The sequence below is a fragment of the Acanthisitta chloris genome, unplaced genomic scaffold (genome assembly GCF_000695815.1).
Source record: "Acanthisitta chloris isolate BGI_N310 unplaced genomic scaffold, ASM69581v1 scaffold19083, whole genome shotgun sequence".
Taxonomy (NCBI): Eukaryota; Metazoa; Chordata; class Aves; order Passeriformes; family Acanthisittidae; genus Acanthisitta; species Acanthisitta chloris.
Window position 1 is genome coordinate 27,300 of NW_008663467.1, and position 12,628 is coordinate 39,927.

At 49.6% G+C, this 12,628-nt stretch overlaps 1 protein-coding gene across 1 annotated transcript; it reads left to right on the forward strand.

The window, feature by feature from the left end:
- Positions 1-450: 450 nt before the first annotated feature.
- On the forward strand, positions 451-7,787 carry SLC16A2 (solute carrier family 16, member 2 (thyroid hormone transporter); the record flags this gene model as incomplete). The annotated part of the gene is made up of 5 exons (XM_009071013.1): positions 451-595; positions 4,530-4,992; positions 5,444-5,587; positions 6,089-6,317; positions 7,567-7,787. Coding segments are annotated over 5 exons (1,202 nt in total), but the record flags the coding sequence as incomplete, so codon positions are not given.
- Positions 7,788-12,628: the final 4,841 nt, after the last annotated feature.

Genomic DNA, 12,628 nt, shown 5'->3' on the forward strand with positions numbered 1-12,628 from the left:
ACAGAGATGTAATTCAGGATGTGAAACTCTTCATAGCCAAAGTCAAGGAGCTGAGGGCTCAAAGGAGCTCACAGGGCTTTTGGCCGTGGGGATGTCCCCAGTGGAAGTGGCATCCAGTGGAGGAGTCATTACACTCACTCCAAGAGCTGTTAAAGAAAGGCATTGAAAGCTCAGTGCCTTCCCTAGGACATGTATGAACCCAGCAGAGAGAAATACAAGGGAAAGCTGTCCATACTTCCAATGGTGCATATCATGCCCCATCCATGATGCCGTTGGGCAGCGCTGTACGTAGCCATGTAATTTATGAGCTGCCCCGTTAACTGACAGTGTGATGGGGCTGCCTCTCTGCCAAGATCACCTTCAAATCTGCAGTAAGTCCCTGGTTGTGCCCTCCTTGGCCCCCGTTTGATGTCTCATCCTGACCGTCACCTTTCTTCTCTCTCTCCCCAGCATGGGTTGGCTCCTTGGCCATGGGCATGATTTTTTTCTGCTCTCCCATCGTCAGCATCTTCACCGACCGGATTGGCTGCAGGACCACAGCAGCCTCAGGAGCTGCCATTGCCTTCATTGGACTCCTCTCCAGCTCCTTCACCAAGTAAGGTTGCAGAGGGACCACTCAGCTCCCCAGTGAGCTCCTCTTCCTCCCTGTTCCCTGAAACCCCCCTGCCAACACATTGCTGCTGCCTTCTGGGACAAAGCAGGTGGTTTCCATCCAGATGAGACGTGTCCTGGCATCCCTACAACCCACACGCAGCCCACATGTGCTCAGCCTGTTTCTCTCCAGAATGAACCAAGTTGCTCTATTGACCTTATATATAAGAGGGTGAATTTTACCTCAGCAAGGGACTGTTTTATGGGATTTCAGCCCTCAAGTCCTTTATTTAATCTTTAAAACAGGCAGGAGAAGTTGATATGTCTCTTCCAAGCAGCTCCAAACAGGCACTCACAGAGAAAACCATTTTCCTTTGCATCCAGTTTCACATTTGGTGCTGAAAGTAAATTAATGCTTAAAATAATATTTGATGGATTATGTCTAAGAGGGAGTTTCTGTGCAGGGCTGACAGGGAGGGGGATGCAGAGAGAGTTTGGAGCAGTTTGTGCTGTTCCTGTGCTGGCTCAGGCGTCCACGACAGCATGGGGCTGTTGCTGCTCCTTGTTTTCCTTGCCTGATCCCATGCCATGCATTTCTGCTGGCAGGCACTGGCTGATGTGCATTTGGATGGCAGGTGTACCTGTGTGTGTTTCCAACCCAGACATTGGCATCTTTGTGGGAGCAAAAAGAGGTCACCTCTGGGGTGTGACACTTGTTAAACAGAGTCTTAGCAGCACCATGCAGACATCTCCAAAGCAGCATTTGCCCCAGTTTTTCTGAATAAAAACATTGATTTGGTTTGGATTTCACTTAAAATCAATATTGTTTTAATTAAAATGCTTCAAGAAGTGGTTTTTTTAAGCAAATACACACTTATTTTCCAGTGGATGACTTGCCTGTGCTGTGCTCCTCCTGCCCGTCCTGCATGGGAACCAGTGAGAGTGGGATACCAGCTCCCACTCACCCTAGTCAACAAGACCCTCGTGCTTGTCCCAACCCTGGCTCCCTGGCTCCCCAAGTCCTCATCTGTAGGAGGCCCCCATAATGCTGGCAGTGGGGATGTAGCTTCCAATCCTCCTGGCAAAGCCCCTGGGAGTGGGGCCAATTTCAACTGAGGGACTTGGGATGCTAAAACCAGCTTGGACAGTGGTGTGGAAGGAACCAGCATCTGTGACTTCCTCTGCAGGTGCCACCCCTTTGTGTTTCCAAAGATAATAGTAATTGGAGAAGGTGCAGTGGGTCCTGAGGGAAGGTGTGCCCTGGCAGTGCAGATCACAGGCGTTTCCCATGTAATCCTGCTTTCCTTCTAATTAACAGAGCATGGACTTTTTTACCCCCTCTATTGTAAAATGTTCGTGCAAAGAAAAAGAGCTCATGGGACCCTACTGCTGCCAGTGGCTTGTTGTGTTGGGCTTAAAAAAAGAAATCAAACAGTACAAGCAGAGAAGAATATTATTTCCAGGAGAGCTGCAGAACTGAGATCCCCATTTCCTGCCTCTCGCTCTCGAATCACATTCCTTTGGCTGCCTTTTAAGGGAGAAAGAAGCCCCTTTGCAGCTGGACCGCAGTGAGGGAAGCTGCCTTCGGCACAGACGAGTGGAGCCGGAGGACAAGCAGCAAGGCTGTGGGATTTGGCAGTGCTCCAGCTGGATGGTGAAGGCTGGTCCTGAAATTCAGAGCTAGCAGGTCCTGCTCACCCAGAACAATGGAGAAGCTTTTTTTTTTTGTTCCCCTCACCATCTCCCCGCACCGCAACTGGAGATGACTCCCCCAGTGCCATCTGGGCTACATGCACTGGTGCAAAGTGGCACAGTCTGGGTATGGTGGGGTCAGGATCAAGGCTCCATCCCTCATTTTTCTCCTGGTTCCTCTGAAAGTGTTTGCTCTGTCCAAAGTAAGTAGCAGTTCCCAGGACTGCACCAAGCTGATCCAAAAACCCTTTAAGCTACCAAGCCTCTGCAGCAGGACCCCAGTGCCCAGCTCACTGCTTTCTGCTCTCAAAATATTGGGAGTTTTGTATGAAAACCACTGAAGAAACCAAATGTGCTGAAAAGCAGAGCTCTGGGGAAGGCTGGATGGGGTCGAGGTGAGGCTTTTCCTCTCTGCTGCTTTGCACTGGTGTGTCTCCTGCACTTGTAATCAGCTCAAGCCACTGCAGATCTTATATCTCCTCAAGAAAAAGAAATTCCAGTTAATACTTCACCTTCCTTCCAGTATTAAGGGGCATGTTATAGCGTGAGGAATGGGAGATGATGGATGGTTCAGCAAGGCTATCATCATATGCCCCCAATGTCCTCCCAGCCCTCCTCCTCTGCACCACTAAGTGTTCTGTAAGGGGGGGTTGAGTCCCTTTCCATCTGCTTCTCCTTTCCTTCCACAATTTCTGCCCAGGTTATCCTACAGAGAGGAATCGCTCAAACCTTTTCCAGCAGGCATGAACAAGGGCTGTTCCCATTGAGAGCTGGAAGCAAGAGGCAGCTTGTCCCAGGAGATGTCATTATCCATGGGAGACCTTGTTATCTGAGGGAGACGATGCCACCTTTCCCAACGGAGAGCAGCTGGCTAATCACTGAGCCGCTCAGTAAGCGGGCTGGAAAATCCTGGCTAAGAAGCATGGCTGAAAGGAGCCCCTGCTCATGCAAGGGTGTCTTAGCATCAACAGGGAGCAGATGGGAACCATGGCATTTGTCTTCACTTATCCAACACGTCAGCTTAGCTGTGGCACCAAAGCTGGTGTGTCCCAGCCGAGATGGTCAGGGCTGGTGTGTGGGAGGTTGGAGACAGCCTGCATGTCCCAGCTGCTTGTCTGGCTCCCACGGAGGGGCGTCTGGTGTGGTTTTGTTCTGGAGTAGCTGGAAATTGCCTTTCATGATAGTCATTTTTCTTGGGGCCACTGGGCACAGCAAGCATGTTCTGCTTTCTGCTTGGCTAGATACAGAGATGAGCCTGTAATGGATGGAATGATGAGCTTGTAAAGGTTTTCCCAACTTCTAACTGCTGCGTTAGATGTGGGTTGCTGTCTCCTCGCTTGCTTCACAAGCAGCACTCAGTATTGCACAAGTCCTTTCAAGAACTGGAGTAAAGACCCTGTTGTACAGCATCATGAGCTGCCCAAAGGTTTCTGTCGTGCTTTCTTCCCAGGCAGTATCTCATGGCAGGCTTTTGCAGCTGGATGTATTGCATGGTGATGAATAAAAAAAATAATCCTTCATCTGGAAAGAAACACAACAGGTTGTTTGTACTGCCTAACTCCCAGTTCCTTTCTGTTGGGAAAATTGGTCTGGAAATTGGAAAGCAGCTCCTTCCAAGGGCTCTCAGGACTTTCCATCTGCTCTGCAGAGCAGCCACTTCACTCCCTCTTTGAGTGCAGCCACCAATATAAGGTACAAATGAGATCTATGAACTGTCTAATTTAAGCTCCTGGAGGAGCTTAAATAAGAACTTAATTAACCAGCCTGGAACCTGGGCAGAAACACCGTGTTTCCTTCCTAAGTGCCTAATAACCAGCAGAGTTGGTGCCTTCTGCTTTCAAACCCTGGATGCAGAATGTTTTCAATTAGCCCTTTCAATGGAAAAATAAAAAGGATTTCTAACTAAAAATATCCTACTTTTCCTACCTTAGAAAATCTTGTTTGCTGTAATTTAAAAACCATGGAAGTCAGGTCAGCTTCCCAAGGAAGGCAGGTTGGCTCTGCCTTCTTGTTGCAGAAAGCACTCCCCAGCTAGACTTAATTTTCCCAAAGATTTAACATGCCAGCTATGAAGTGAGGATAATCCTTGCTTTGGCTAGGGAGTAAGCTCCTTGAGGTCAGACTGTCTGTGTATCACCTGTGGTATGTGAGACCTGGGTCTTGATGCCTGGTTTTGCAGGACTGTGGGGGAGGCTTCCTTACCTCTGCCTAATGTCACCTCCTCCATGGGTTTTTTTTCCCACTAGGTCTCTGGAAGTTCGTTATTTCACGTATGGGATCCTCTTCGGCTGCGGCAGCTCCTTTGCCTTCCAGCCCTCTCTGGTCATCCTCGGTCACTACTTCAAGCGCCGCCTTGGCTTGGCCAATGGCATTGTGGCTGGCGGCAGCTGCCTCATCTCTGTGCCGCTCCCCTTCTTCCTGAAGATGGTTGGGAAGGCCATTGGGCTGGCACATACTTTTCGAGTACTTAGTGCCTTAATGCTCATCCAGATCTTCTTGTCCATGACCTATCGACCCATCCTACCGCCTTCTTGTGACTCTCAGCATGATGGGCAGGACAAGCTGGGCAGCCGGAGCATGCGGCAGCAGTGCTGGTCTCAGACGCGCAAGTATTTCAACTTGAGGGTTTTCCGACGAAAGACCTATCGGATTTGGGCCTTTGGGATTGCTACTGCTGTGCTGGGCTATCTCGTACCTTACATGAACTTGGTAAGAGCCTCAGCTGGGACTGGAAAGTGGGGAAGATCCCTTTGTCTGGAGTGAAAGAGCTCCTCCCTGCAAGTGAGGAAAGTGGGGACAGGCAGTGGGGGCAGAGCCTCAAAGCCAAAAACCTGCTGCATGTCCTGTAAACAGGAGTAGTGATGGGAGGAAACAGCTTTTTAATACCTCTATGTGTCCTCTGTGCCAGGGTGGGCAGAGTGGTTACTTCCTGCAGCTCCCAAGGAGATCCTGTTGGTAGCAGGAGAGGAAGGGGCTGCTGGGTGGGTGGGGAGCAGTAGTGGTGTGTGCAGGTCAGTGTAGTGTGGACATGAGGGTTATACAACCATCCCCCAAATCCATGTCCATGAGCCCTCTGTGGAAAGTTTCGTCCCTTTTGGGGAAATGAGAGGTGTCAACTTACTTGAGGATTCGTGTCCTTGCATCCTTCCCTCTATTGTAGGTAAAATACGTGGAGAAGAGATTTCAAGAAACCAAAAAGGATTGGATCCTTCTGGTTTGCCTTGGAGCCATGTCGGGGCTGGGGCGCTTGGTTTCAGGCCGTATTGGTGACTGTATCCCTGGCCTGAAGAAGATTTACCTGCAGGTATGTTGGGTCCAACTGTCTGTGTAGCTGCTGGCCAACCACCATGGGTCAGGGAATGGCATCTCTGCTTAATAACTGTCAACCACAGATTGCAAACCCTTTACCAACCATTGTCTGACACCCTTGTGTCTGTTATGGAAGACAATTTACTACAGAAATGTGTTCAGAGAAGTTATGCACTGACTTGGGCTATCTGTGTTTGTTCAGATCAAACTCCATGGTACCGACTCTTCCCAAACTACTGACACCCTCTCACCTTCTTCTGGTTTTTGAAGAACAAACTGCTGAAATCTAGCAGCTAATCCAGCAGCTAATCCTTCTTAACCCTTCTTAAAAGGTTATTCTTAAGGGCCTCTCCGAGACAGGAGCAGCTGATGGATGGCATTTCTGGGTCCTGAGGAGGGAGCAATGACATTGACCTGTTCCATGGCACCTTCATGACTCTTCCTGCTGCCCATCCCCACTCGTCATGCCAACTTTTGGTTTTTTTTGTCTCCTAAGGTTGCGTCCTTCATGCTATTGGGCATTCTGTGCATGATGATCCCCCAGTGCCGAGGCTTTGAGGGCGTCATTGTCATCTGCCTCTTCCTTGGACTTTGTGATGGCTTCTTCACTACCATCATGGCCCCCATCGCCTTCGAGCTGGTGGGGCCCATGCAGGCGTCCCAGGCCATAGGGTACCTCATGGGGCTGATGGCTGTGCCCATGACTGCGGGTACACCGATAGCAGGTTGGTAGTGCCATGGTGCTGGACCTGGACCCAGCTGTTGGGAGGGAGATGCTGGTAGCAGCTTTCACCTATGGTGGTATTTTGGTGTGAAACCAGACATACAGTTTTGAATTTTCTAGCTTGTCACATCACATGGGGGTTGAAGTATGGGTGTGGCATCACTCCATGCTACATCCACTAGCATCTCATGGCTTTTCTTCAGGCTGATGAGAGGTGACCATTGGAGGAACAGTGGACCAAGATCACATAAACTGATTTCTGTTTGAAGCTGATGTTAGTTTTCTAGAAGTTCTTTTAGATGGAATCAGAGATGGAGACACCAAGGCCTTTGTCTTCCAAAGACTTGGGTCTGTTTTTAAGCATAGCAATAACCTCAACGTCCTTAACACCGAGGGCTTTGCCAGAGCTGCCCCCGAACAGCAGAACGTCTGCCTCAGCAAGCACTAAGCTAAAGCTGGCTAAGCACCTCCGATCTCTCTGCTTCTAGCAATAAGTTCAGTTTAACACCCTTGTGAAGGAACGTGGGGGTCACAGACATCTCACTGTGAGGGTGCTGCTGCAGGACCCCCTGTGTTTGACTTGCTGGGTGAAGGGGCTCTTTCATGGATGTAATCCCCAGGGAAGTGTCAATGTAGGGGAAACTCAGAGGGATTTTCCGGTGCTGATCAATGTCCATGCGATTCTTGAAGGGTGCCTGGCTGTGTTGGAACTTGCCAAACTAAAAAAATGCAGAATCTTGTTGGGTTTTAAGGGCCTGATTATCATTTGTAACTGGCAGCATGTATTTCTCAGCTGTAGCTGAAATATCTCTAAGCAAAGCAGGCCTTCCAGATGAAGACAATCCACAGAGGAATAGCCCCTGCCCACTTTTCCCATTGTGTCCTGACTGGCAAGCCTCTGGGAAGAGCCACCTGGAATGTCTGGTTTAACACCATCTCAGCTTGCATTTGGGCTTGTTTGGGATGTGTCCAACTGTGTCCTGTTCTGGTTAAATAGGAGGGATAGCTGAGGCTTTCCTTCTTGGCTTCCTTGGTACACAATGTTGGCTTCACACATCCTTTGATTCAGGGCATAAAGCCTCTGAGAAATGCAATAGAAAAAAAGATTATTTTAAAAAATCCAAATCTCCCCAAATCTGGTGGTTGGTGCCAACTGTTGCTCTCACTCAAAGGAGGAAACAAAACGGTCATTAGACTGATGAGATCATTACACTGACATGGCTCTAACCTCCGTTGTTCTTCTCTTTCAGGATACCTCAATGATTATTTTGGGAATTACGATGCAGCCTTTTATTTTGCCGGAGTCCCCCCCATCATTGGAGGCTTGGTGCTCTCCATCGTGCCGCTGATCCATCAGAGGATGCTGAAGAAGCAGCGCCTGGATTCTGGCAAAGACAAGATGCTGGTGTCAGAGGCGGTGGTGAACGGGGAGCTGCTGCCAGGCTGCCCAGCCTCTGAAGCACACATGTAACGCTGCTCCCTGGCATGCACCGTGGCCACCAGCAGCCTCTCCATAGCCCCAGCACAGGCCCTTTTCTAGACGGACCGTAATTCCTGATGATCACAGATGCACTATGTTTGTAAAGGAGAAAACACAAAAAGTTCTTCTAGTTAATGGCTTTTAACTAGCAGAAACGCTCTTTTTTGGGACAGTTCTGATTTCAAGGCCACCTTTTTTTTTTCCTCTAACCGTTTTTCTAAGGAGAACTCTCACCAGGATTCAAACTTGATCGATCTCCCGCTCGTCTCCCTGGGTTTCTATATGTCATGACACAGGTTTACAGTTAAGAAATGCCTTTCTCAAGCAGGCCAGGGATGGAGCTTGTTGAACCTTGCAGCTGTTCATCCTCCTCCTCCAGTGTCACTCGAGTGTCACATCCAAGTGAGGCAGCTCCCTCCCTGTCCAGCACCAGGGGCTGTTTTGGAGCCAGAGATATGAAGGAGGAAACGCTGCTTTGTCCAGTGCACAAACCAAATAAATGTCAATGAGTCCTGCTATCATCTTCTTCTCTCCTCCTTTCCTGCTGCTCTCCCACATACCCAGGGAGCTGCAGCTGGGATGATGGGAGAGCTTGAACAGAGCCACGTGGGAGCACACCCTTCCTGCAAATATATGCCTTAAAAATGCATGGATGAAACCAGCAGGTCCGTTGGCCACTTCCTGCCTCTGTTTTCTCGCCCAGTGACTGACTGGGCTTTTGAAGTGGAAAAGAAAGGGTCAGCTCCTGGGACTGGCTCTGCAAGGCAAAATCCATGAGCATGCCACCAAGATGAGCACTTCGGTTGCTTTGAGGCACACATGGTCGGGACAGAGCCCAGTGTGTCATGGATCAGCTCTGTGCTGGGCTGTGGCTTCCCTGCCAGGCATACGGGTGCGTTTGCAGGGATGCTGCTGGCTCAGGGCACAGGGTGCCACCGCTCTTTTTTGGGATGTAGTTGTGTCTTATGCAGCAATAACCATGAGTCAGTATTGACTGGGGAGTCTCGGTGTTTCCAAAGGGTATAAAAGCCCCAGTAGCATTTAACTCGTAGCCCACATGTTGTCATGTGGAGCTGGTGCAGGGTCAGTGCTGTCCCTGGGGGGAGAGGGAGAGAGTGCAAGGAAATCGCACAGCCTATGGGTACCCACACACAGAGCGACAGCAGGGCTTGGCCTGGTGTAGAAATTCATTACTGCTTAGAGAAAATTTTAGAAGTTCAAATTGCCTAGAGAAGCTGTGGATGCCTCATTCCCTAGAAGTGTTCAAGGCCAGGCTGGATGGGGCTTGGAGCAACCTGGTCTAGTGGAAGATATCCCTGCCCATGGCAGGTAGGTTGGAATGAGATGGGCTTTAAAGTCCCTTCCAACCCAAACCATTCCATCATTCTATGATCCTCTCCAGGCATTGCTAATGAGCCTGGCTAAAGTTCTCCTGCCCTGGTGGGACCCTGTGTAAATGAGGAGCCAGCTGGGATCAGGGTACCTTTTCCTGGGAGAGAGTAAGAAACAAAACTCACATTTATCCTGGGTGCAAACCCATCCTTCATTGGATTTTCATTTCGTTTACTTGCCATTAAAAAACAGATGCCTGAAGAAGGGCATGTGCTATGGGAATCATCCCTTGGTCACTGGGTGAGTGTGGGGGTGTGTAACACCAAGACAAATCTTTGCTGTGGAAGTTTGATTTCAGTGGAGGTCCCTCCCACGGGCAGTGGCAGGACATTTGTACATAGGCTCAGGACCCTGCATGCTCCTCTGGCCCTGTTTTTAACCCATGTTGGCTAATGCATTGTAAGGTCTTGTGGTCTCGTGGCCCTTCTGTCCCCATACAAGCTGGAAAATTACCTGGTGTGTTGTGACATGTCTGTTTATGACTATAAAATGAGATGTCTACTTGTCTCTTTCTTCAATATGCTTTTCCATGATTATTCTTACCTGTCATGGCATCATCTGCTGTGGTTCTGCTGACCCATCACTCAGTTTTTGGAAGCCACAGGAGGCAGCTGCAGCCGTGTGGAGAGGCAGGGCATGCACCACAGTGCCTGTGCTCCAGGCTTAGGCTAGGGCAGGGAATTAAAGCAATGCTTTTTGGGTGGGAGCATTGGCAGTGGGGCATCTTCAAAGCCCTCTTGACAGCATCTTCAAAGCCCTCTGACAGCTCAAGGCAAAACAGTAACTCCTCATCGTAACTCCTTCTGTAAGTTTTGGAGTTCAATGAAGTTCATTAAATAATATTTTTGACCTCAGTGACCCCTGAAGGAGAGCTTATAAGGAATTTAAATTCAAGAAGTAGCTTCTGCACACCAAGCAGAGGATGAGCAGAACTGCCTCCAGACCTCATCTGGGCTAAGCAAGAAGCTGCAGGGCAGAGCCTACTGATGGCTGCACCCAGCTCTCCGTGAGATTCTGTGGCAGTAAAACCTCTCTGGCTCATAAAGCAATTTATGGTTCAAATCCCAGATTTCTACAGAATTCCACTTGCTTTAACTGCTCCACATGCCTGCAAAGTTCCTTGCCCTGGGAGGAGCCTGAATTTGGTGCAGTGAGTGCTTTACACTGCAGTGGGATCAAAGCAGCTCTGTGTCAGCCAGGAGCCTGCACTCTATCCAGAAAGGGTGCTGGTACCCAGATTTGTCCCCCTAAATTTTAATCTGTGCCAATGGCTCTGATTATTGGCCCTCTATGAGATTTTGAGTGATGAGATGCTTTCATGGGCCACCCCAGTTTGGTCAGAGGAATTCACCCCTCATCCTAAACCAGACCAATATCTGGTACCAGCCTTCCAAAAACTACACTCGGCATCTTCAGTTGAGATCCTGCCCTTGGTGAAGACAAGGGCAAATTCTGCAGCAGGGAAGGGAGGTTTGAACAACAGCAAGGAAAGGGTCACCTTATTGGCAAACAGATGGGAATGGGAAGAGCAAAGGTTGGAGCAGTCTGTCAACATAAAGGGAGTATTTGAGGGTTGTTTGTCAGCTAACTGCTGTTGTGGGTCTAGTGGCCCTTTTGAGTATCAAGCAGCTTGCAAGAATTTCTGCAAGAAATTCTGATGGCATGTGAGGTATGGGATTGTGGTGATCATAGCGTCTATAAACAGAGAGGAATTGCATTGGTGTCCAAAACATCCTTTTAGCCTGTGGTGGTCTGGTGGTGTGACACCAAATGGGTCCCTACCTGTTGCAAAAAGCTTCATCCTAAAACCCCTTCTGTTCCATTGGGATCTGCCTGTCCTAGCCCAGCACATCTTCATCCACCTTGAAGCAGGTGAGGGTTGAACACATGGCAGCATTCACAGCAAAAACTACCTTTTACTCATTTTTCTAATTAAAAACCCCAATCTTCTCCCTCCCCTGCAAGTGCCAGGCTGTGATTCCTTCCCCTCTCCCTTGCTCTGGGAGGGGAAGGGGGAGCCCAACACTACAGGCTTGGCTGGCTTTGGGAGCCAGCAAGGGTAGGGGAGCAGATTGAGCCCCCGGGTGGGAAAGGGGTGGACAGGAGCTGGGAGGGCCCTGTTTCACCCCTTGCCCAAGGTGTTTGCAGAGCTGCAGGCGTGTGTGGAGCCTTATGTAAGCGTACAGTGAGCATGGGACGTGTCCCAGCAGCGCCCGCTCGGGGCTGGGCTGGGGCTGCCTCTTAAATCTTTACCTTGAGGGTGTTCAAAACCAACTTGTATTTTCTTCTTTATTTTTTTTCCTCCTGCAGAGTGAGGCACCAGGTTTAACTCCTCTCACTCTGGATGAGGGATGGAGTGGGACAGCTGAGCAGGAAGGGCTCCAGAGTCGGTTGTGTTTGGATTGGGAAGAAGGGTAGCAGGGCTGCAGAAACTGCCTGGGAAGTGCCATGATTCATGGCTTAGAGCTTTTTTCTCTTGTGAAACAATCTGCCGGAGCTGCTTCATTGTAGCCTGCCCTGCCCTGAGGTCTTGAGGCCAGGGAGACACACACTTCTAAGTCACATTACTTAAATTTAACAGATTCTGGCCACTTGCTGGCTGGCGTTGAGATTTCCTAACACTTCCCTGCTGTGGGAGCTGTAGGAAGGCCATATCCTAATTGCCATCCAAGCTTTTGCAGGTCTGCTGTGGTACCATGGGGTGTGGGGACCCCCAATTTCAAGAGGTTTTGGCTTTGCCTCCCACCACCATCGTGGTTTGGGACTGCGAGTAAAGGAGCTTGTTACCCTCTGGGCTGAGCTGGTCTGGAGAGCCCAGGAGGGAAGGGCCTGCAGCTGGACAAGGACATTCTTGCCCTTCCCTGAGTGGCAGTGCCATGGGAATATTCTGTGTGGGGATAGAGGGTCTCTTTGGTACGTGGGTGCTAAGAGTGATTTGCTCTGGGCAGCTTGATTTGGTGCTGAGGATCTCACCTTACTCTTGCTCAGATCACTTCAGTTCAGCATCTCAGGAGGCTTGTGGTAGATTTTAATCCCAGCTGACATCTGCATCTATGTGGCCATATGGTCCTCAGAGTAAAAACTTGGATAAAGGTGAACTTGGACCAAATCCTCTGGACTCAGAGGGACAGATCCAGCTGAGACACTTGCATCCCTCCATCCTTCACTGCAAACCTTTCCCAGCTTTTGTGTGTTTCTGTACCCCCCAGTTTTGTTTGGGGGTTACCTTGGTTATTTTAGCTTCAATCATTTTCATGCTGGCAGGGTTTGCTTCTCCTTATCCAGCTGGAAGCAGAAAACTGGAATGACTTTGAAAGCCCCTTGCTCCTTTGCCAAGGCGAGAGGAGGCAGCCCCCTCCCTCCGCCTTTATACCACCAAACCTGAACTTGAGCAGCTCTTTTGGGTGCTTACAAGCCACCCTTGTAACCTTTGGGGGGAA